The 23,577-nt window shown below is 34.5% G+C and overlaps 1 protein-coding gene across 2 annotated transcripts; it reads right to left on the bottom strand.

The window, feature by feature from the left end:
* Positions 1-18,500: 18,500 nt before the first annotated feature.
* On the bottom strand, positions 18,501-21,383 carry IZUMO3 (IZUMO family member 3). 2 transcript variants are annotated; one of them, XM_010997932.2, is made up of 7 exons: positions 20,937-21,383; positions 20,725-20,799; positions 20,487-20,576; positions 20,254-20,271; positions 19,721-19,801; positions 19,218-19,308; positions 18,501-18,897 (listed from the first exon to the last, which is right to left on the bottom strand). In XM_010997932.2, the coding sequence occupies exons 1-7, from the start codon at positions 21,166-21,168 to the stop codon at positions 18,735-18,737; spliced, it is 750 nt and encodes a 249-aa protein (XP_010996234.1). In that variant the 5' UTR covers positions 21,169-21,383; the 3' UTR covers positions 18,501-18,734. The 2 variants fall into 2 exon arrangements, with proteins under 2 accessions (XP_010996234.1, XP_031305415.1); XM_031449555.1 differs by lacking the exon at positions 20,254-20,271 and having other exon boundaries at positions 18,618-18,897; positions 20,937-21,168.
* Positions 21,384-23,577: the final 2,194 nt, after the last annotated feature.

The raw sequence follows: 23,577 nt of genomic DNA, 5'->3' as shown, positions 1-23,577 counted from the left end.
ATGAGTTTTGTGCGTGCCCTGAAAGAGTGGAGTTTTTGTTTCCCACAGCCCTCTGGCTCAGTGGAAAATAAGTCCCACTGGCATTCAAAGCCAAATGCTCTGGGAGCTCGTCTTTCCAGTGCAGGACATGTGGGCTGGGGAGCCCAATGTGGGGCGTGACTCATTGCTCTTTGGTGAGAACCTCTGCAACTGCAGTTATCTTCTTGTTGGTGGATCACCCGCCCATGGGTATTGGTCTTGACTGTACCTCAACTCCACCCCTACTACCTATCTCGTTATTGTTCCTTCTTTATATCTTTAGTTGTAGCAGATCTTTTATTTGGTCTTTCTTATCAATAGTTGCTCTGTAAATTTTAATTTTGCTGTGCCAGTGGGAGGCAGTGAGCTCAGGGTCTTCCTGCTCTGCCATCTTGGTCTGGTCTCTGTCCTTAACTTTTAACCTGTGTTCTTTAATAGTTTTGTAGCATGGATATACTATATTTACTTGCTTATAGTATTACCACATAGTAAATATATAAAATATATATTTAGTTTATATATTTATAAAACTAAAAATGCTACTGTAGAAAAAGGAGGACATTCTGTAATTTCCCAAGGAAATAAGTTTGAGAAATGTGTTAAAATGAAAGTATAGGAGAATTACTTTGTGTGTGTGTGTGTGTGTGTGTGTGTGTGTATGTGTGTGTGTGTGTATGTTCTTACTTGTTTTTTTTTTTAATTTGTTTGTTGTTTCCCCTAGGAATGTGTTTCAACAGATGTTGTAGCAGGTTGATAGTAAATGATCTTTCAACCCAGAACAAAAATGAAACAAGTACCTCTAATCAAATACACTCTTAATAGCCTCTGGTCAGTGAGAAAATTCAATTATCTAGTCAAGTTTAAAAATCAATAGTGGCCACTCTACATTTGACTATAGTGTAAAACGACAAACTTGAACTTCTTCTCAAAATCAGAAACTCTTTCAGTCTAACACAAATATGTTAGAATCTGGGAAAAAAATGAATCAAAACCTCAAAGAAAATTAGAATGTTTCATGGTAGGTACATATAGTTTATTCAGAAAAAATAATGACAAAGTTACCAAATACTAGTAACAGAAGATTACAACTATTTAGTACTTTGGTCTCAACATTCTTATACTTATGAGTGATACATTTGTTTTGTATTTGCCTGTTGTATCTAATGCATATCATTCAGTAGAATTTTCTCCAGAATTAGGAACTTGGTTTAAAGGTCTTGTCATCTAAGATTCCCAGAACCAGAGGCCTCAAGAGGCTGTCTTGATGTTCAGTGGTGGAAAACTCCCAGTTTTGCCATCAGACACATAAATGTCCAAAACCTGACTCAGTCACTCTGATCTGAAACAAGTACCCTTTTCTTTCAGAACCTCAATTTTCCTGTTTTTGCAGTGGGGCTATTCATCATGTGTACTTCATATTAGTATTTAATTATCCATATAGGATACTTAAAAGATGATAGGATAATTAAGGTACTGCAGCTAATGTATATGATATCTAGAACAGAATAACCATTGAATATTCTTATGATAGTATAATATATAATAGCTAATAAAGCTTTTGTGACTCCATGTTTTGGTTTGGAGTGGTTAAATCATTTGTTAGACTAATACTGGGGTCACAGATTTAAAATGATTCATATAAAGTCCACATATTTTTTTCAAGTGTCTACTATATGTATGCTACTCTGCTGGTTTTTATAAAACAGGAAAATGAAGATAATATCACTTTTATTAAGTAGCTTATAATCAAGCAAGGGATACATTAGCTATTCACAAGTAACTAAAATTATGATGGGAAAAATCATGTAGGAAAAAAACTCTCTGATAGTAGGAAGAAAAGGGAGATAACTTTGACTCAGTGGAAGGTTATCAAGAAACTATAGTTACTACATTTAAAGTAGTTATTGCTAACTCTAAATACAAAGCACTTTGCAGAGCCAAATAGGTCTTCTTTAAAAATATAGGGGTATCAAAAAATGATTTATTATCCCTATTAGCAACATTCCCATGAAATTTTTGTTAAAAATAAATAGAAAGGAAAGTAGGAGAAAAACTATTGTGAAAACTTAATACTGAATGACTTTCTTGTGCTTAAGGAAAGTAGACCTCATTGAGAAGAAATCTATGGTTGATTAAAATATGAGCTATCCCATTAATCACACAATACATTAGATAATAAATTGTGGTTGTTAACTTGATATGCACCATTGAACTTGGAGAAAAATATCACATAGGCAGACAAGTGCACCAATGTATGACAACGTAATAGTTTGTGGATATTTCTTTTGTAAATATGTCTGCAGCTTTTCTAGTGTCTTACTGAACTGTGCTGTAAAACAAGGTTATTCTTTAAGTCACAGAGATTAATGCTGCAGATTTTTCAATACTGGAAAAAATCATACATTTGAATAGAAGAAAGGGTGAATTAGAAATTAACGTTTTTCACTCAGAGTATGTCATTCTGATATTTCATTCAGTTATCTAAGGGAGCTCTGAAGATGTTAAGTTAAAAAAAATGTTTTGAAAAAAGAAAAACCAATGACATATTCCACTGACAGGTAATTATGTGAACTAATTTCCAGACTAGTTTAAACCATGATCAAGGATATTTAACTGTCTATGCTGTAAGGATCTAGTGAGCCTACTCTGAAAATTTGCTGATAGCACAAATAAGAAAGAATACAAAAAGTGCTACATTCTCTAGGCCAGGCCATTTTTATAGAAAATCATGATAGATTTTGTTTAACTTTGCTTCAGTAAATATGAAAAGTTAACATTTAACTGATTGTTAAACATAATTTTTATTGTAGTATGATTGATTTACATTGTATTAATTTGCAGCGTACAACAAAGTGATTCATTTATATATATATATATATATGTAAGTATATATACACACATATATATTCCTTTTCATATTCTTTTTCATTATAGGCCATTGCACGGTATTGAATATAGTTCCCTGTGCTGTACAGTAGGACCTTGTTGTTTATTTATTTCATAAGTAGTTGTTAGTGTCTATAAATTTTGAGCTTCCAGTTTATCCCTCCCTACCCTCTTTCCCCTCCATAACCTCAAGTTTGTTTTCTATGTCTGTGAGTCTGTTTCTGTTTTGTAAATAAATTCATTTGTGTCTTTTTTTTTTTTTAGATTCCACATATAAGTGTTGTCATACTATATTTTTATTTCTCTTTCTGGCTTACTTCACTTACTGTGATGATCTCCACGCCAGTCCATGTTGCTGCAAATGGCATTATTTCATTCTTTTTTATGGCTGAGTAGTATTCCATTGTATATAAACCACAACTTCTTTATCCAGTCATCTGTTGATGGACATTTTGGTTACTTCCATGTCTTAGCTATTATAAATAGTGCTGCTATGAACATAGGGATTCATGTATCTTTTTAAATTAGAGTTCCCTCTGGATATATGCCCAGGAGTGGGATGACTGGATCTTAGGGTAAGTCTATTTTTAATTTTTAAAGGAATCTCCATACTGTTTTCCATAATGGCTGCACTAAACTACATTCCCACCAGGAGTGTAGGAGAGTTCCCTTTTCTCCACACCTTGTGTAGCATTTATCATTTGTGGACTTTTTAATGATGGCCATTCTGACTGGTGTGAGATGATACCTCAGTAGATTTGATTTTTATTTCTCTGATAATTAGTGATATTGAACATTTTTTCATGTGCCTATTGGCCATTTCTGTGTCTTCACTGGAGAAATGTTTGTTTAGGTCTTCTACCCATTTTTGAATTGGTTTTTTTTTTTCATTATTGGGTTGTATGAGCTATTTATATATGTGTTTCCAACTTGCTTGACAAAGTGACATATATTCAGCAACTTACACCAAAATTTCTTTGTGAATATTATCTTTGCCTGTTTAGTATGGCAGCCTCAAGCCACATGTGGCTATTGAGTACTTGAAATATGGCTAGTCTGAATTTATATGGACTATAAGTATAAAATACACATCAGATTTCAAAGCCTTCAATGAAATTAAGAGATTGGACAGCACCTCATTTAGAAATTTAAGGTTTAATAAAAGTATATCAATTATACCTGTTTTTCACTTTTTTAGTATGGAGACAAGAAAATTTAAAATTTCATATGTGATTTGCATTGGTGACTTACATTACGTATCTGTTGGATAGTGCTGTTCTGTGGGATCCATGAAGTAAACCACTGATAAAGGAAATAAAATTTTGAACAGAGAAATTTGACTTCTTCAGAAGTACATTAAAATGGCTCACATTCTGACCATAAAACTTATTTAAGTTGTGTGTAAATGGTTGTATGCAAACCGTATAATTCAAAATACATTATGTATTAGAAAAAGGCACATGAAGAACAGATTACAATTATATATGTGTGGAAAGATAACATTGCAAAATCTAAAACACAAAATAGCTATTTGTTACACATTTCTCATCTGACAAGTAGCTCCTGCCTGTGGTCCCTGCAACTGTATAAATATAGATATTTAATTATGAAGGAAACTTTCTCGCCATAGTTTGAAAGTTTGTGGAAAATTTATTTTCTTCCTGAAGAATTGTAAATTAATGTAATCAATACAAATCTACAAGAATCTTTGCCCAATCCATTCTATCCATCTTTGCAAAAACAAAACAAAAGAGTTCTCCCCCTCCAATAAACCATTTGCTCCTTTTCTTTTATTTTTTTAAGGTATATATTTGTAAAAATTGGAATCAATTAAGGGAGGAAAAGGCCCAAAATGCAATCATAATCAAGGGGAACACAATGGGTGACTCAGGGTTTATTGCTTTGGGCTACTACAGTAGTCTGCTTTTGGGTTGATAAGTTAATAAATCAATCTTTATTACATGAAAGAATTTATGTATGTTCCAAAGTAAGCCATTTATGTTTTCATTTGCATTTTCTAAGATTAGCCCTTCATTTATATATGTACTTATAATTTATTTTTTAATTGAATGAAAATTACTTTAAATTCTATAGTGCTTTATAAGTTTCAACAGTTTCACACACATGATCTCATATAATCCCAAAATAACACTTTTTTTAATTCCCTACCTCTGTATCGCCCCTCCTCCATCCCTTTACTCATTGATAACCAGTAGTTTGTTCTCTGTATCTGTGAGTCTACTTCTTTTTGGTTATATTCAGTAGCTTGTTGTATTTTTTAAGATTCCACATATAAATTCTATCACATAGTATTTGTCCTTCTCTGACTTATTTTACTTAGCATAATGCCCTCCAAGTCCATCCATGTTGCTACAAATGGCAAAATTTTGTTCTATTTTATGGCTTAGTAGTATTCCATGGTACATATATACCACATCTTCTTTATCCATTCATCTGTGATGGACACTTATGTTGCTTCCATATCTTCACTATTGTAAATAATGCTGCTATGAACATTGGGATGAATGCAACTTTTCAAAGTAGTGTTTTTAATTTTTTTGGATATATACCCAGGAGTGGAATTGCTGTGTCCTATGGTAGTTCTGTTTTCAGTTTTTGAAAAACCTCTGTACTGTTTTCCACAGTGGGTTCACCAATTTACATTCCCACCAACAGTGTAGGAGGGTACCCTTTTCTCCACATCCTCACCAATATTTGCTATTTGTGGTCTTTTTGGTGATAGCCATTCTGACAGGTATGAGTGATATCTCATTGTGGTTTTGATTTGTATTTCCCTGGTAATTAACAATGTCAATTGTCTTTTCATATGCCTGTTGGCCATCTGCATGTCCTCTTTGGAAAAATGTCTATTCAGGTCTTCTGCCCGTTTTTTAATCAGGCTGTGTGTTTTTCTGATATTATGTTGTATGAGTTGTTTATATATGTCAGATATTAACCCCTCATTTGTCTTATCATTTGCAAATATCTTTTCCCGTTTAGTAGGTTGTCTTTATGTTTTGTCAGTGATTTTCTTTGCTGTGCAAAAGCTGTAAGTTTAATTAGGCCCTGTTTGTATATTTTTAAAACACTATGCCTCTTCCAGGAATTATCTTCATATGAATTCACAATGTAGTAGTTATTCCCCGCAGCAGGGAGGAATCATATGCCAGGAGTCACCATCAGATGGGGATGTATTCTCAAGTGGTGTGTGTGTGTGTGTGTGTGTGTTGGGGGTGCTTGTTATCTGAAAATGTCTCTCGTGAAAGGTTTCTGTAAGGGCCACCATTGGGCTTTGGTGTGTGCGCAAGATAAGAGAGTTAATCTTCAAGACCTTGAGAAAAAATGCAACTTTTAAAAGTCTTAAGCAGGAACAGTTTGTGGATGGTGTTGTGTTGTGCAATATGGTCGCCCCTGGCTGCATGTGGACTGTTGACCTCTTGGAATATAGCTAATGTGACTGAGAAATAGAACTTTTAATTTTATTTAACTTCAAGATGATTTTAAAAACTGACAGTGGATTCAGTGATTGGAAAAATTTTAAGCATGCTTGGAACAACCTTGTGTTTACTTTTTCAGCTCTATGCTTTATAATATGTAAATGTAGATCAGATATTCCTAATTTAAAAAAAATCAAATTGAGATGTGCTGAAAGTATAAAATACAAGCCAAGTTTTGAAGACTTAGTACCTAAATAAACAAATAAATAAAATAGCTCATTAATGATTTTATATAGCTATACACTGAAATGCTATTAATTTGGATATTTAAGTTGAAATGTATTATTAAAATTAATTTCACCTATTTTTAAACTTTTTCTTAATGTGGCTACTAGAAAATTTAACATTATGCATGTGCTTTACATTGTATTTCTATTAGACAGCACTATCTAAAACAAAGAGGAAAACCCATGGAAATACCCTTGAGATGCTGAGATCATAAATGGGATATGGTGATAAGAGTGAGAAATTAATGACAGGTTAGTAAGAATAGATGACAAATAAAAGAGAAAGTCCTTAGCTGACCTTAGTATTGGCAGATGAGTAGTATGTAATGCCTGACCTGGCTTAAGGCTTAGAATTGAAAACATGACTTTTGTACCTTATTATCAATGATAAATATGTTGTTGCTTTAGTAATAATATTTTAACACTAGTTTTATTTTTTAAAAATATTACTGCATTTCATCTCCTCTTAGCCTCCTACATGGTATTGAGTACATTACATAGAGTCATTGACAGGGCACAATAAGTCTTTGAAACAAAAGATACCAGAAGTACAGGACAAGAAAAAAGAATGTTAAATCAAATTTCATTTCCAAGCGTAGAAATTTAATGAAGCAGTAACCCCAGGCTACTTTGTTATATAAAATCTATTTCATAAACTAAGGACTGGATTAAATTAATCCATTGGACAGTATGGAACAAATTGTATTACACTGTGTTTGCTATGGAAGTCCTAGTGCCCTCATGTTCAAGTCAAATAGCCTTTCTCCCTACATAAATAAAATGCAAACTCACTATTAAAAAATTAGAAGCACCAACAAGCAAAAAGGAGAAAATAATAATCACTGGTAACCTATACCACCCAGAGATAATGACTATAAATTTCCCTTGCATTTTCTTTCAAGGAAATGCAGTTGGTTTTTAGGCAGGGTTCAGTATGTCTTAATAAGCACTGCATCACAAACTCTGTGTTTAATATTTTTCAACCTTTTCTTTGAACTATCATTGGACTGTTTTCATAGCCCAGACTGAGGTTATCAGTTATAGAAACAACAACTTAATAAATGATGTCTTGTTGGCTTGAAAGTACTTTTCACATGGGTTTCCCAAGTGCCAAAGATAAAACCAAGAAGTGTTTTATTCACTAGAAAATCTTGTTGAGCATTTTCTGACACTATTAGTAAGATAAAAACAGTGTGGATGAAAGAGAAAACATGAATTCTGAATCTGAAGAGCTTGTGCTTATTAGTACTTTCAGCAGAAATCATGAAGGACCACGTTTTCAGGCAGACTGATGAAGCCTCATTAGGTAGGGGCTTGAGAGGAATGTCTCACAAAGAGCCCTGTAATGGTCCAAAGTAGATGCCAGCCAAATGTGCCTACCTGCTAATGCTGCCCTTTGACTGGAAGGAGTTTGTATTTGTTTCCTGTTTAAGAGGAAGATGTGGAAGCCAGTGCAATATCATTTACAGTTTTAGCGTTGCTAGATCTGGGAATGCAAAACCGAGAACCTGAAGTTAGGCAAGCTTCTTGAGATGAAGTGGAGTGCAAAGTGTTCTTCATCTATTCCTCAGATATTTACTTCCATTCTCTGATTTTACTCAAGCAAAAGTTCTTCTCCTTAGTCTTGGTATTTAAACTTTTTTCAGTTGAGTTGAAAACTAAAAACGTGCATCTTAAAATTAGGAAAAAGTAAGTGCTTAAGGTGACGTTCCAGAACCTTCTGTTTATTAACTTTAACACCATCAGGTACCTGAATTGTAACATCTCTACTTTACTGACCCTTACCCAACACCTGCCTTATCCTTGTAATCTGGACAACTCAAGGGAATATGCTGCAGTGTCTTGATCTCTGAGATAATTTCTGGATTTAGATCAATGCCAGAGGTCTTGAGAACTGTTAGAAGGTTTGAAGTTTCTACACATTTCTACCCTAGTTGTCAGTAAGGTAGGCTGGTGGGGCAAAGTCAGCCAAGCTCCCCTGAGGGGTAAGTGAAGCTGCTGAGAACTTCCCATAGATGCCCTTGAACTAGGTTTCATACTAGTTACCTGTGTGCTTGATTTGGGCACTTGGTACTTATTCTAATTCGGACCTAAACTCCATGGAATGTGTTGCCCTAAACAATGTTAAGGTGGTCCTTATTCCATGGCAGTGTTGGACATCAAGCTGCCAGAGATTTAAAGATGATGACTCAGGCCACAGTAGAGAATATGATAGACAAAATATATGTGGTAGTATTAGGAATATCTAGGATATCCTCAATTCCAAATAACAGCATTCATCAATGCCTTCATTTACATATGTATTTTTCCATCCAACTAATACTCATTTTTTGTACCAGGTATTGCAATGATCTCTACGGACAAACAGCAGGCATTACTTCTGACCTTGTGGAATGAGAAATTAATTCATAAAATCCCTTGATTAAGTGACATTTCAGTTGATACAAAGTTTTATGATACATCGCTAGATGTTGGGAATATGAAGATAAACATGGCATTGTCCATGTCCCTGAGGATTTCCTGTCTAGGAATGTGACATGCAAACCAATAATAACAGTCCTCTGTGAGGTGCTCTGTAGAAGCAAATGGATTGTAGTGGGTCCTGAAGGTTGTGGGCAATTAATTTTGTCTGACCATCTCAGGAAAGGCTTTATGAGATTACTTTAGATGTGGGTTTTGGAGGCTGAGGACAACTACCACGTAAGCAAGAAAAGAACATAGCAAGTAATGGCTGGGAGTAAGAAGCCAATTATATTTGGCAAACCCTAAGTAGAGGGGAAGGCCTAGGAAGGCATCTGGCCAAAGATGAGATTATATAGAGTAGGATGCTAAAATTCAGGCCATGTAATATGTTGTACTTTACTTTTAGAACTGGAGGAGTCATTGGGGAATTTTAATTAGGAGTTTAAAATCGATTTGTGTTTTTAGACTCAATATTCTGAGTGCAAAAGGAAGGATGGCTTTGGCTCCTGGAGAGGCTGGACTGAAGACTGATTAGAAGGCCCTTGCAGAAACCCTGAGAGAGGAGGGAAGGACTTCAATTGTGGCAGTAGCCAGGGAGATTTAAGAGATATTTAGGAGTGAAAATCAATGCTAATTGAAGAGGGACTGGCTAGGGTAGATGAAAAAAAAGGATTCCGGAATACATGGAGATTTCTACCTTCTGAGTGATTTATGTTGCCTACGGAGCCCGTTCTAGCTAGTGGAAAGGTTTCAGGTTTGGAATTTGAATCTTGGCTCCACCACTTTTCAGGTAACCACTTGGAAGCAGTTACTTAAATGTGCCAAGCCTCATCTATACAAAAACGGCTTAAAATAATTTTGTGGGATTGATGGGAAGATAAGTATGAAAATGCTCAGCAATTTGCCTTGTCTCTAATCTACGATCAACTCATATTTTCTTCATGAGGCTTGAAGGACATTCTAGATTAGGATAAATTGTATAGAATCAGAAATGGTTTAAGATAATGAGTTCAGTTTTAGACATCCTGAGTTTAAAGTTAGTATTTTATGTCTAGATGGGTGTGTCTAGTATGTGTTCAGAAAGAGAAGTGGAAGATTTCAAGGTATAAATAAAAGCCTAAGAATTTGGAGATATAATTATTAGGTGATAGCTAAAATCACATGAGTGGATGAGATTCCAGGTATAGAATAAGAAAAAAATTAAAGTCAATTATCTAGTGTTCAGTTTCTAAGTAAGTAGGCAGAGGAGAAAGAAGAGCCCCCAGGAGCAACTAAAACATGGTTTAAAAAATAGGAACGAAATCTTGAAAATAACAAAACCTGCCAAGTATAAGAGGGGTACTTTAAGAAGGAAACGATTAGCACTCTGATAAGTCTTAGAACTGACAAGTAACTTGAGGAAAAAAGAAGTCTTTGAATGTAACAACTAAGAGATCACTGACAACAGTAGAGCAATTTCCACCGTGGTGAGGTAGAGAATGCAGATTGTGGTGAATTAAGGGGTGCACAGGAGTGAATAAATAGTCATGAGATATACAGTGCTTTTTTAAGAATTTTGGCATGGAGGGCTGGGGTGGTAGTTAGAAGTGGATAAAGGATGAAAAAAGAGACTTTAATTTATAGCAATGGACACTAAGAGTAAAGACCTAGTACTGAGGAAGAGAAATGAGATAAATGATGGGAGATAAATAATGAAGGAATGTTCTAGAAGAGACTGCAAGTCAGGAAATGTAAATTATAAAACAAAATATTTGCCTCAGATGGAAGAAAGTATAACCTCCCTTTGAATCAGACCATAAAGGAGTAAAGTTAGAAAGAGTATTAATAATTTGAAGTTAAGAAGCTTCCAGTGTTAACCCAGCTGTTATTTTATCCTGTTAACTTTCATTTTTTTTTATGTTCTAATAATTTATGTTTTGAGTACCTTAATTAGATTGGCTGCCATCTTCAAATGTTATCTCTGGATGTATTATTAAATTTTCGTTCAGTAAAAGCTAAGTGAAACCTCACCTCTGACCTCTTTTTTTCCTGAAGAAAACCTTAGGAAATACTGGTTCTTAATAAAGTAGCCTGAAGAATGATGGGGATCTCAGAAATTTCACCATCCATGCCAGGGTTGCAGACTGTCAGGGAAATAAGTTCCCCTAATGATTTGTATATCCTAGGGAAATATCAGAAATAAACTCATGCAGGGTTGACATTGGGGCGTTGGAGTATATACTGGTTCTTAAAATATAATTATTCCAGTGATAAAATGATTTGTATTGTTTAAGCTATAAATGAGGTTTGTGTTGAGGATTTGCTTGTTGGAAAGGTGTTTTTACATATCCTTATTTTTTATGTTAACTGTTAGCTCAAGCTTAAATTAAGGTTGTAAGCAATTAATTTTTTATCATGTTTACATTTGAAAACAGAAATGCCACAAGACCTTTCCTGGTAGATGAACACATAGTTTAATTAGGTAATCTTCATTTTATTGTTTTATAAAACAAAAACACAAGACAACCAGCCCCTAGACTTACTGGTGATTCTGGAAATGCTAAAGATCAGACCTTCGATTTGTATTATAAAGGAACTGCAGTAAATTTTGCAGGTGAGTGGATCACACATTTGAAACACATAGTCCAAAGCTGATGGGAATTCAACCCAAAGTCAGCATCTCAAATAAAAGTTGTCAAGGGAGTAAGACTATGTAGAAAATATTGGATTATTAGGTATCTTAATATTATAGGTATATTAATAATAGAGGTATCTTAATAACATATAATATTGCTGGCCTCTCCTCTCAGCCCACTTAGAGTTATATTTTAATTTTACCACCATGCGGGCATCTTTAGTATTCTGTCCTTGGTCTTTATCACTTCTCTACCTTTTTACCTAGATGATCTCAATCATATTTTCTTGTTCACTACTTATTTTGTTCAAATGCTTTTTGAAACATGTTTCATCAGCTTTGATCTTTTGGTTATATTCATATTTGTAAATCCAGACACTGAATGGATATCTGTTTTTGATACCCAAACAAAATTGATACTTAGTATTTTCAAAACTGAAATTGGGCTCTTTCCTTCAAAATTATTTGTCTGTATTTCTTACTTTAGCCAAGCACTAGGCACTAAAGTTGGGAAGAAATCATAGTTTCACCATCCAGGTAAAAATTAAAGTCAGCATGTTGTATCTAATTTCAGGCTTTTTCTTAAGCATGGTCTCCATTTTCGGTAGTGCTCATACCATTGTTTCTTTAAAGAACATTGGCAATCTGGGTTACTTTTTTCTTCCTGTGTTGATATTGGTAATTGGTACTTTTATTGAAAGTACCCATATCATCCATACCTTAAATATTACTGTCATATAGTTGTTTAAAAGAGTCTCTAAAGTTATAAAAATTCTATCATTTTGTTTCTTTTATTTTCACCTTTTAAATATATCTTTAGAAGACTTTTGTCCCATGTGAATAGAGACTATTTTTTTATTAGCTACTGATGTTATCTCTTTATTTTCTGCTTTCCATTTCATTAATGTATGATGCAATCTGATATTCTATCTTTGTTTATGTTTTGAGTTTACTTTTTGTTCTTTTCCTAGCTACTGTACTGTTCAATATTTTTACATTTTTTAATCTTTAAGATATATGATGAATAGAAGGTTATAGTCTCAAATGCACATAATTAGCCACTCTTCACAAGATTTAATAGGTAATGTTTTGTGATTGTTATTTTTATCTGCCCAACTTGACTGGGCTAAGGGCTGCCCAGATAGCTGACAAAACATTATTTCTGTGTGTGTCTGTAAGGGTGTTTTTGGAAGAGGTTAATATTTGAATCAGTAGACTGAGTAAAGAATATATGCCCTCACCAGTGTGTGTAGGCATCATTCAATCAGTTGAGGGCCCCAGTAGAACAAAAAAGTGGAAGAAAGGCACATTCCTTTCTCTTCTTTATCTGTGACATCAATTTTCTCCTGCCCTCAGACATGGAATCTCCTGATTATTTGACTTTTGGACCCCAGGCTTCACACAAGGTAGATGCCCCTGGTTCTCAGGCCTTCACTCTGAATTATATCACTGGCTTTCCTGATTCTCCAGCTTGCAGGCTGCATATGATGGCATATTTCAGTCTCCATAATAGTGTGAGCTGATTCCCCTAATAAATATCCTCTTTCATATCTATCTATCTTATTGGTTCTATTCCTCTGAAGAAACCCGGCTAATACAGATTTTGGTGTTTAGGCTGAGAGTAATTATAGAGGAACAAACTTTTATAAGATGAGTTTACTAAATTGGTTTAGGATTTTTGGAATTGGTTCTAGAGTCCTAGTATATTTAAAGATACTAATGACTTACTGTAAAGATTACCATGAGAGTTCTTGGCATGAACTGTATAGAGTTACATAAAATATCTCTCTATTGAATACACCTAATCAACCACTTACAAGAAGCATGTTAGGTGATTCTGTATACGATGTTTTCAAATATTTTTTGAAAACTAAGGAATGTAATGGTGTTGATTGGTTGCTCCTCTGTTGCTGGACAAAATGCTAAAAGGAAAGAATGAGCTCAGGGATTGAAATTCCCAGCTCAAACCCTGCATATTACCTAGGAGCTTCTAGGTATGCTCTGAGGAAGAGCCTTAACTCCTGTAGCTGCAGGGTTGGAATTGCTGGCAACTAAACACAGAACTTTATCCTGCTGTTTGCTGAATTACAATACAAGTTGAATCCAAGGCTTGTAAGGTGTCTGTTTTTAAAGTCAGAGCATTAATTAGAAAAGAATGGGATCTTGTAAGTTGGGGATAAGTGGGCAGCCCCTGATGAAGCTCAGGACATTGAACTTTTACATTTTGATGAGTCTTTCTTGTCAGTTGAAAATGTCTCTCTACCCTCAGCAAAAATGGCTTACTCACCCGTCAGTGAGAGGGGTCTAGAAGACATACTTTTCACCAGTACTTTGAGGAATAAGTTTGTGAGGCAAGCCCCAGCTTTGCTGAAGAGTTCTGTGATCACTCTTCATAGGCCAGTGTGAACCATAGCCAGTCAGGTGGAGGACCTAAATGCTTTGTAGTTTCATAATAAAAAATAAAAAATATAAATAAAAATAAGCATAAATATAAAATATGTGAAATGAAAGTAAAATAAATAAAAATAAAAAATAATAAAGATTCAATGAATTATTTAGAAATACGGTTTTTACTTTATAAATGTATAAAATACTTTTTTATCCTTTGTTGTTAGTTTTTAATTTTATTCCCTATAATTTAAAATTGTTCTTTGTAATATTGATACTTTGGAATTTGTTTAAATTTTCTTTTGACCTATGTATTACATAATTATGTAAATACATAATGCTAATCCTAAAATCTCAGCAGTTTGGTAAGGTTCCAAATGAAAGCTTTATAAAATACAAAATAGATGCACCAAATAAGAAGCATCTTAATATTCTAATATTGACATATCACTGTTAGACAGGGAAAAAAGAGACTAGAAGATTGTCCTTTTAAGTTTGTATTTTTGCCAGACCTGGAAACAGCTACATCATTTCCACTTACGTTCCAGTGGTTAGAATTCAGTTACATAGCCATACCTAACTGCAAGGGTGACTGGGAAATGTAGTCTAGCCACGTATCCAGGAGGAATGGGAATTTAGTTAGACAGTAGCAACTGTCTGCCAAGTCAAGTACATTGTCAATTTTTATACACACTCCATCTGTATTAGAAAGAAGAAAATCTGTATATTAGTTGGGTGCAGGGTTTAATGTAACTAATATTAACAATTTAAGACTCTTTACTGTGTTCTACAAATTTGTAACTGTATTAACATTTTTTATTTAGTTTTATTAGATTCTGTCAGGTGTATGAAACTTTCCCATCCTGATTGTGGAAATTGTGTCAGTTTTTTTCCTTTATATCAATGTTATATTGTTAGGCTCATACAATTTATTGTTGTATATTTCTGGTTTATTTATTATTTTTGTCATTATATAATATAATTCCTTATTCTTTTTAATGATCTTTGACTTAAATTATCTTACAATGATGTTAATAATGCAACACCTGCTTTATTTTGGTTTGGTTTTGCTTGATATTTCTTTTTTATTTCACATTCAACTTGTCATGTTGTTTTCTGTTTATCTAAGTAGCTTATGATTAGATTTTAAATTATTCACTCTGATAATCTGATCTTCTAACTAATGTTATTTGTTTTACTTATTTTTATTTTTATTTTTGTGTTTTCTATTTGCTATGTACCTTGCTTTTTTATTAATTCTTTTAAATCAATGGATTTTCTATCTTTGAAATGTGGATTTTTTATTTTCATCCCTTAAGAACAACACTCAAATCTCAAATATTTCATAACAAAGCATTAAGTTAGTGTGTGTATGTATGATACACACTTAACAACTACTGCTTTTATCTCAGTTTATTCCCATCTATCACTTATTTTTTGTTTTCTCCTTTTTTTAACAGAAATATTTAATTCCTCTATCTTTTTAGACACATAGTTTCATTTATTTTATGGTCAGTATTTAATTATATTATTAATATCTCTTTATCAGTTTTTTTCAGAAACTTTGCTTTTTATATCCTTTTCCTACCTCTGTTACATAAACTCTCAGACCATTAAGAGAAATAATGTGATCCTTAATAGCTGAGGCAGTTAAGGGGAAAAAATTTTTCTTCCTTGTGATATTTTCCTGGGATTTCTTTCTTATTTTCCAAGGTATTTTGTTTCCTGGGTCCTGGACAGTCTTTTGCATTTTCTGAGACCAGAAGGACAAATAATTCCATATTACTGATGAGGATTCAACTAATTTATTTGAAACAATGTAACCAATTAATGGAGGAATTTGAGATTTGACCTTTTCAAGGCAGCAGTTTTATCTAAAAACACTTGCATACTAGAGTTCTTTAGAGAACTAGAGTTTTTAATTACAAAGAAGCCACCATAATGGGTCTTTAATACAGTTTCAGGTTGCTATGGAATAATAATAATGATATAATAATTTACATTTTATTTAGGAGTTAATGTGTTAACTTTCCATGATAGTTGCTGTTTTAAGACTTGTAGTTATATAGTGATTGAATTCTCATTCTTACTAAAATAATAACTGTTGATTATTTTTCAGCCTTTTCTTAGAAGTTCTTGCCAATGCATTAGGATAAGAAAGCAAAATAGGGTAAATTGTAGAAAGGAAAATACAAAACATTTGCTTTGGATAGTTAATGCAATTGAATAACTTGAAAACACAAGATACTTTAGTTTAAAAAATAAAAAGAAACAAATTTGTTATGTGACTGGATATAGAATGAATATCCAAAAATCAGAATATTTATTTTATGTTATATAGGTTTAAAGACTTATAAGTGGAAATAAATGGGTAGATAAATAGCTAAAACCACACCTTAAGTACTGAAGAAAGAATAACTTTTGTAAGAACAATGCTTATGTCTGTGGCGAAGATGATAGAGTTAATGTCTTCATTGTGAAAGACTCTCTTCTCTTTTAAATTGATAAGATAAAAACAAATCAAATTAAAATTATCCGAGTATAGGAATAGGCAGTTCATTGTAGAGCCCATTCAAGTGACACTGAGTCATTTGAAATGATGTCCACACACTAGCAGATTAAAGTGGATTAATTATCATATTTATCAGACTGGCAAAATTTAAAACATATGTACAACCTATTGCTGGTGGGGATGTGGCAAACATGAACTATTGATTATTACTGGTATATTTGCAGATTATTACCACCTTTATAACATTTATTACATTTTAAGTTACATATACTTTCACTTCTGATATTCCAATTCTGTAGCAGTATCTCTTATAAATGGAAGAATCAATAAGTAAATGTTTATAGCAGCATTATTTATAGTGACTGAAAAAAAACTAATGAAGAGAATACCCAAAATAGAGGAGTGTTGGAATAATTATGGTACCACCACACTATAGTTTTGTGTGCAACTGCCAAAAAAGAGTGAACAGACTTTGGCACCAATTAGCTTAAAGTAATTTCCACAAAGTATGTAAGTGCGAAAATCAACCTGCATAAGTGCATAATTTTTAACAGCAAAATATTGCATCTGTAAATGTATTTGTATGTATGTGTTTGTGTCTGTTATAACCATTATGTGTCTGTTACAACCAATAATGAAAGACATATTTAGGTTTTCTAGAACAGAATGATGAGAATGGAGTAGAAGAGGAGTGGGGAGGGGACAATAAGACAATAGGACAAGAAATTTAAAAGGCTACACTAAAACAAAGAAACACAAAAACACACAATCTAGCAAGTATGTTATCTTATTTATATAATTATCTATAATGAAAAATAGAACAATATAAAGATGGTAATTTAATAAAGACCATGAATGAAATTAGTTTGTCTCAAGATTTTTTTAGTGAGGTAAGCCTTAAGTCATTGAGAAATGGTAGATGCCAGCAATACTCTTACCCTGGAATTTTTAACATGAAATTCAAACTTAGCAACTGAGAGATATTAATGTTTAGATCCTCCTCAGGTATATTCTTATTCATTCAATATTTCATTAATACAGCAGCAACAACAAACAAGCACTCAAAGATCTACAGTAGGTGAAAGATTTGCAAATACCTCTACCGGCTACTGAAGTAGGACTCCTAAAATTATTCCCTTGCTGCTAAACTGTAATGTTTTTCTTTTGAAATAAGTTTCCAGAATAAAAGGAAACAAAATAGAGTGGAAAGTTCATGTATTTTAGAGTTAGCCAGGTCTCAGTTTTATTACAGGTTTTGCCAGCACTATCCATAATCAAGAATATATTATGACAATAAACCCACATTTATTGTCTATTAATCTATCTATCCATTAATCCATCTATCTATCTATTATCCATTAATCTATCTGTCATAACTACATGTCTATAGATGTCAATTCCAATCAGCTGGTTTGGGTAAGAACAGGTTAGCCATCAGAGGAGTTTGTTATAACCTGGATTAATAGCTATGGGACCTCAGGTTAGGTTTTTTACTGTTTCCTCATCCCTAACATAGAGGTAAATAACAATATTACTCAAAAGTTTATTGTGAGAATTCAACTAGACAGTAGATGTAAATCACTAATTAGGGTACTATACACATAAAAAGTGCTCAATAAGAGCAACTAGTCTCAGACATTGATATCCAACTCAACTACAGAGCATAGATTTGGGGAAAAATTATTGGAATAAATCTCAGCTCAGGAGTAATATTTTGGACTGTGTGTGTGTTTGTGTGTGTGGTATCATGATGAAGATTAAATGATATATATTGTCAAAGAAAGTTGTCCACATTGAACCTAATAATAAGTATGGAACTAGCAACAAAATGAAAAGATGGGAATAAAAGCAACCGTAGAAATTTAAGTTATCCTCATTACAGACATTAATGAGAGTTACCAACCAGGCATTCTTTATTATCATGCAGCATGTAACCTTTTATGTGCATTGCAACATACCAGCATTGCTTTCTGTACAACTTCAAGTAAATTCTTTGCTTCCATTACCTTAGGATGTCAGTAAGGATCTTTACTAGGGAAAATCTAACTTCAATTTTAGAACACTACGACTTCATGACTGCAGAAGAGCTTAACTCCTGGTTTTCTACTCTGAACCAACACTTAAGAGAATTATGAACTCCTGGATGTGTCTCTGTATTTATTGTCTGATTCCAATTTTTTCTCCCTCTCATTTATTCTCCCCATTAACTCTTCAAGTTTCTTCTCCAAATATTTCTTTAATGACCTTCTTATTGCCTTCATTTTCCTCCGATGAGAGATACAAAAATGGAATCTAGAGTAAAGAAATAAGATAATCCCAACTTCACCATTAGTAGTCCAACACTTTAAAAAATTGTAATAATTGTTTTTTTCTTCCCTTTCTGAATTCCTCTACAAAAGTTTTTCTCATACTTCATCACGCCTCCTGTGTTGCCTATATTCCAACTTTTGTCCTGTCAAACTTACATCCCTTTCATTCCTGTTAGTATCATATCCCAAATCTTAAAATGACTTATTTCCCCTTATTTCTATTGGAAGGAGGGGGAAGATTGGCCAGTCTCTTTGCCAAAGGAATACTTCATCCACTATTTGTTTGGAAGGAGGAAAACTCACAGTAACAAAGCACCTCCCAGTATTACACCTTCTGCTAGCAATATCAGAAATAGTGCAATCTCTCGATTCTCAGCCTTCCTCGGATCCTCTTCTGGAAGAAGAAAGGGGGAAAAAGAAAGTGAGTTTTGGAGAAAACTATTAACTTGAGAACTTTATCCATAATAGAAGACTATTTTTAACTGTAAAAATTGCACTGTTCACCACTTACAGCACTATTCCCTGGTTACATATTACTCTTAAACTGCTAGGCTCTATGAAACTTTTTCCCCTTTTGCTTCTAGCCTAATTTCTCCACTTTCAGTACAGTCTTTTCATTTCTAAGTGCTTCAGTTATCCATACTCAGTAATTTATACTGGTACAAATTTTGTCCATCATCTTAGCTTTTATTTGTACCATTAGTATGACCTGCATAGAAGGTGCTCAACAAATATTTGTTGATTGAATCAGTGAAGCGCTCTGTGATCCCTGGCCTTTAAAAATGCCACACCACAATCTTTGTTACCTGCACAATACTCTCCTTTGAAGCACCGGGTGGTGATGCGAAGACAAGTCCAACAATCCAGGATAGGACCTTCAGTCACGACTGATAAAGAGAAGAAAAATAGTTGGAAGGGGGCTGTGACATGGTGTTTCCTTATGTCAGACATCAAGTACAAATTAGATCTCAGGCATCTCCATTGGTTACACTGCTGTGAATTTCTTCTTCCCATAGCCATCAATTTTCTTGGTGGACCAAAACCTCATATAATTTAAGTCAGATCTCTGGGAAGAAGTGAGGAAAATGATGCCTCAGCTTATACTGGTGCTGTGGGTTATAAACTATACAACAGAAGGCCTCTGAGTACGTCAACAGTCTGTGGGGTATCTGAGATTTCATACATTTTGTTGTTAGATATCTTTGACATTCCCCATTTTAGCCAAAGCTCTAGGAATTGCATTCTCAGTATGACAAGTAGAAGAGAGAGAGTCATACAGAGCAAAGGAGGTGGGAAAATATGTGCTAACACATCAGTGCATCACATATACTGTACTTACCACAATCTTCAGAACAAGCTAAAAGAGAATCAGAAAGATCTAATGAGCTTAGAATCAACTTAGATTTTGCCATATTTTATGCCAGTAGCATTTATTTGGCTACCCATTAAGTTATAGCCACCCCTCCACCTTTTCTAAATCACTCTAATATGAAACCACATTCCTCCTTTCATCCTTCATTTCCTGTTCCTTTCACATAATTTCAGTGTTGTTAGGTAGACATCTTATATTACCAACTTCAGAGAAGTTCTTTAACATTTCTTCCAGCTTGGATTCCAGGGTTTGGCGGACTTCGAGAAGCTTGCCTTGAAGGATAAAGGCACCTAAGAAGGGATGGAAGGGACATCAGAAAATAGGGATAGCCTTTCTCTTCATAATTTAATCCTGAGTATGTTGCTGTTTTTCCCCCAGTGGATTTTTCTCTTACTTGCTTGGGCAAGGGAATCTTATAACACTGAAATGGTACCTCACCTTTCCATGGTTCATTGCCCAGTTTATAAAGTTCATTCTTCAGCCATGTTCTCAAATTGACAACCTTTTGAACAGCTAGACAGAAAGGATAAAGGTACATATAGGAGAATAATTACATCTCTGGAGGAAATTTTGTGGACCCAGGTGCTCTCTTTCCTCCTTTCCTTCTCCCTTTAATCCTCCAAACTCTCAGGGAGTTCAGCTTCCCTCACCCAGCACTCGAAGCATCTTGTCCCTGTGGGAGACCTTGAAGCTTAAACGGATCATCTCCTTAATCTGACGTTCAAGAAGATGAGCTTGGCCAGGGACTTCTGAGGGTACTAGCTTTACCAGCAAGGACTTAATATCCTCTATGAATTTGGGGTCACATTCCAAGCAGCCTTTGACTCCATGAAAGGCTGCCAGACACAGGGGCAGGAGCAGGAGCAACCACAGATCTCCCATTTCCTTGCCCCAACAGCAGGTTGTCCTGGTAACTAGTTTGCCTAATTCCCTTTCCTTCAAAAATCCAGGAATGAGAGCCTTATCCTGGATGGTCTGACTCCACCTTCCCCTCTGTTTTTGTCCCACTTCTAGGCAATCTCATTTCCGTAAGGATCTTCAGTTGTTTTCTGACTTTTATCCTTCATTCCAGAGAGAGGGAACTGCCAGCTGGGGAGCAGATACCTGAGTTCTGAGTGTAGAACACAAGAGAGAGAGGGAAGTCTTGAGCTCACACAAGCAGAGTTCCGTGCAGGGAGATAGCTTAGAAAACGTGTTTCTTTGAATCTCTTACTTGTGTTCTTAGTAAATTCCCATGCCCCTTCTGATCATTGAAGTACCATCTCAACAGCAGATGTTGAAAGAGACCTCATAGGACCTTAGAGATTGCATAACTCAAACTCTATTTTTATGGAAGAGGTAAGAAAAGCCCAGAATATTGAGTTGCTTGAGGGTCTTAGTCCCTGATGGTAGCAGTATTGAAAATTAACAGTGGATGTCTATATATAATTGATATCACTGATAAAAATGATTTTGATAGAACTGATAATTTCTCAGAAATTTAGGCTACCTTTGTCTGCAGGAATATTTCTGTATTTCTCCAGCTATGCTATATAACCTTTTTATATAACTCTTCTTAGAGAGAATCTGGAGGCAGGAGACTAGAAACAACAGTTCAGGAATTATGGTGATGAGTGAGACTCCAGTAATGTTCAGGGTCCTTTAATGGGCACATCTTGAAAATGCTAGTAGTGAAGTGTATAACATATAAGAAAATAACCCAGTTATCATGGGCTGTGCTCTCAGGCCACATCCATGGAAAGCAGGCAAATAAACATGTTTTTCCTTCAGTTTAAGGCTCTTTGAATAAGAATTTTCTTTGTTATATGAAGAATTAAGTCTGCTTTGCAGACTTTCCAGAGCACTAGCTATCTTTTTTTTTTTTTTTAATATATTGAGTGTATGGCTTTGATCACCTGGAAACTGGGAAACCCTGGGATCCTTAAAGGTTAATGGTAGACTTTAGACCTAAGGTATGGGAGAGTTCTGCAGTAGAAGGTTGTGAGGGAAGTTAAAAAAAGCTACCACTAATTATATGCCTACCAGGTGTCTGATTTTGTGCCAAAAACACTTCAGATAGATATCCCCAGTCCATAGCACAATACTTTCAGAGATTATTTCCATTTTATAGATAATAAACTGAGGCTCAAAATGTGAAACAATTTTCCCTGCAAAATAATTTAGTAGTTATGGAATCAAGATTCAACCTCATGTCTGTCTGACTCCAAACTCTGTATTCTTTACTGCCTCTCAACATTTCCTGAGGTAAAACAGAAAGCAATGTCTTGGAATTTGATAAATTGGAAGATGGTGAGGGGACAGGGAGCATAATTCAAATTCTTTGATGCTCCAAAATTGGTACCTCTCTGCTCTGATTTTATGTTCCTTTGGCTAAATGATCTTGTCTTTAGGTGACCCCCAGAGGATTTTCACATGCTAAGATCTGAAAGTACCTGTGGAAAGGGGATTAAAATCAGTGCTGGAAACCAAAGTTGGACACAAGGAGGGCTAAGGAACTTGGTAGGCAGGTCGCCAAGTGTGAATAAAAGCTGTTTTTTAGCAGAAAATAAATGTTATAGATGAGATACTTTCCAGTTAACAATACATACCTTTACTTTTGGATTAGACAGCTTAAAGGGAATGCTTCGTCATATTACTGAATAGTTCTTCCTCATTCCATGGCACATATTCTTGACCCTGACCTAGTAGCCAATTTGCTATTTTTATCCTTGCTTCACCCTTCTAGTGTAGTTTGCAACCCAAAATTTTTAAGATGAAAGAAAAATAATAATTTGACTTTGGTATAGTCTTGGGAAGACTGGAAATAACAAGCCATTTCCTAAAAAGAAAGGTAGAGCATGTAATTAGAACGTGCATATAAAAGGGGAAACAGTGGAGGGACTGTTACTCTCATGCAGTAAACAGTGAACAGATAACAGTGTGTCCTAATAGTAAAGAAAGAGGTACACACAGAGGTTGGTGGGAAGACAGAACAGCACTAAATCTGGAGGAATTTTCTTCAGAGAGGCTGGATCCAGGAGACCAGAAACGATAAATCTATGGCCATGAGTGAGACCAAGGAATGTTCAGGAGCCTTTAGGGGAAGCATCCTGAAAATACTGATGACGGTGTATGTAATATATTTTAAAAAACCTCACAATTATTGTGGGCTAGTTCTTTGAATTTCATATATGTGAAATGCTTGAGATTTGGTAAAGAAAAGCTGTCTGGAAATTCAGTAATAATATAATGATCACATTACCTAATTAAAATAACGATACTATATGTCTGGTAGGCAAGAGGCTAACACCC

The sequence above is a fragment of the Camelus dromedarius genome, chromosome 10 (genome assembly GCF_036321535.1).
Source record: "Camelus dromedarius isolate mCamDro1 chromosome 10, mCamDro1.pat, whole genome shotgun sequence".
Taxonomy (NCBI): Eukaryota; Metazoa; Chordata; class Mammalia; order Artiodactyla; family Camelidae; genus Camelus; species Camelus dromedarius.
The sequence above is the reverse complement of the archived record's forward strand: the minus strand, read 5'-3'. Positions and strand labels throughout refer to the sequence as shown.

Bases quoted from the DNA above. Each gene is read 5' to 3' on its own strand.
- IZUMO3 (XM_010997932.2), bottom strand. From the start codon at position 21,168: ATGGGAGATCTGTGGTTGCTCCTGCTCCTGCCCCTGTGTCTGGCAGCC. The intron at 20,800-20,936 runs GTGAGGGAAGCT...CTTTCTGTCTAG, and splicing joins CAAGATGCTTCGAGTGCTGG to CTGTTCAAAAGGTTGTCAAT. The intron at 19,309-19,720 runs GTAACAAAGATT...TTCTTCTTCCAG, and splicing joins CAAAGGAGAGTATTGTGCAG to AAGAGGATCCGAGGAAGGCT.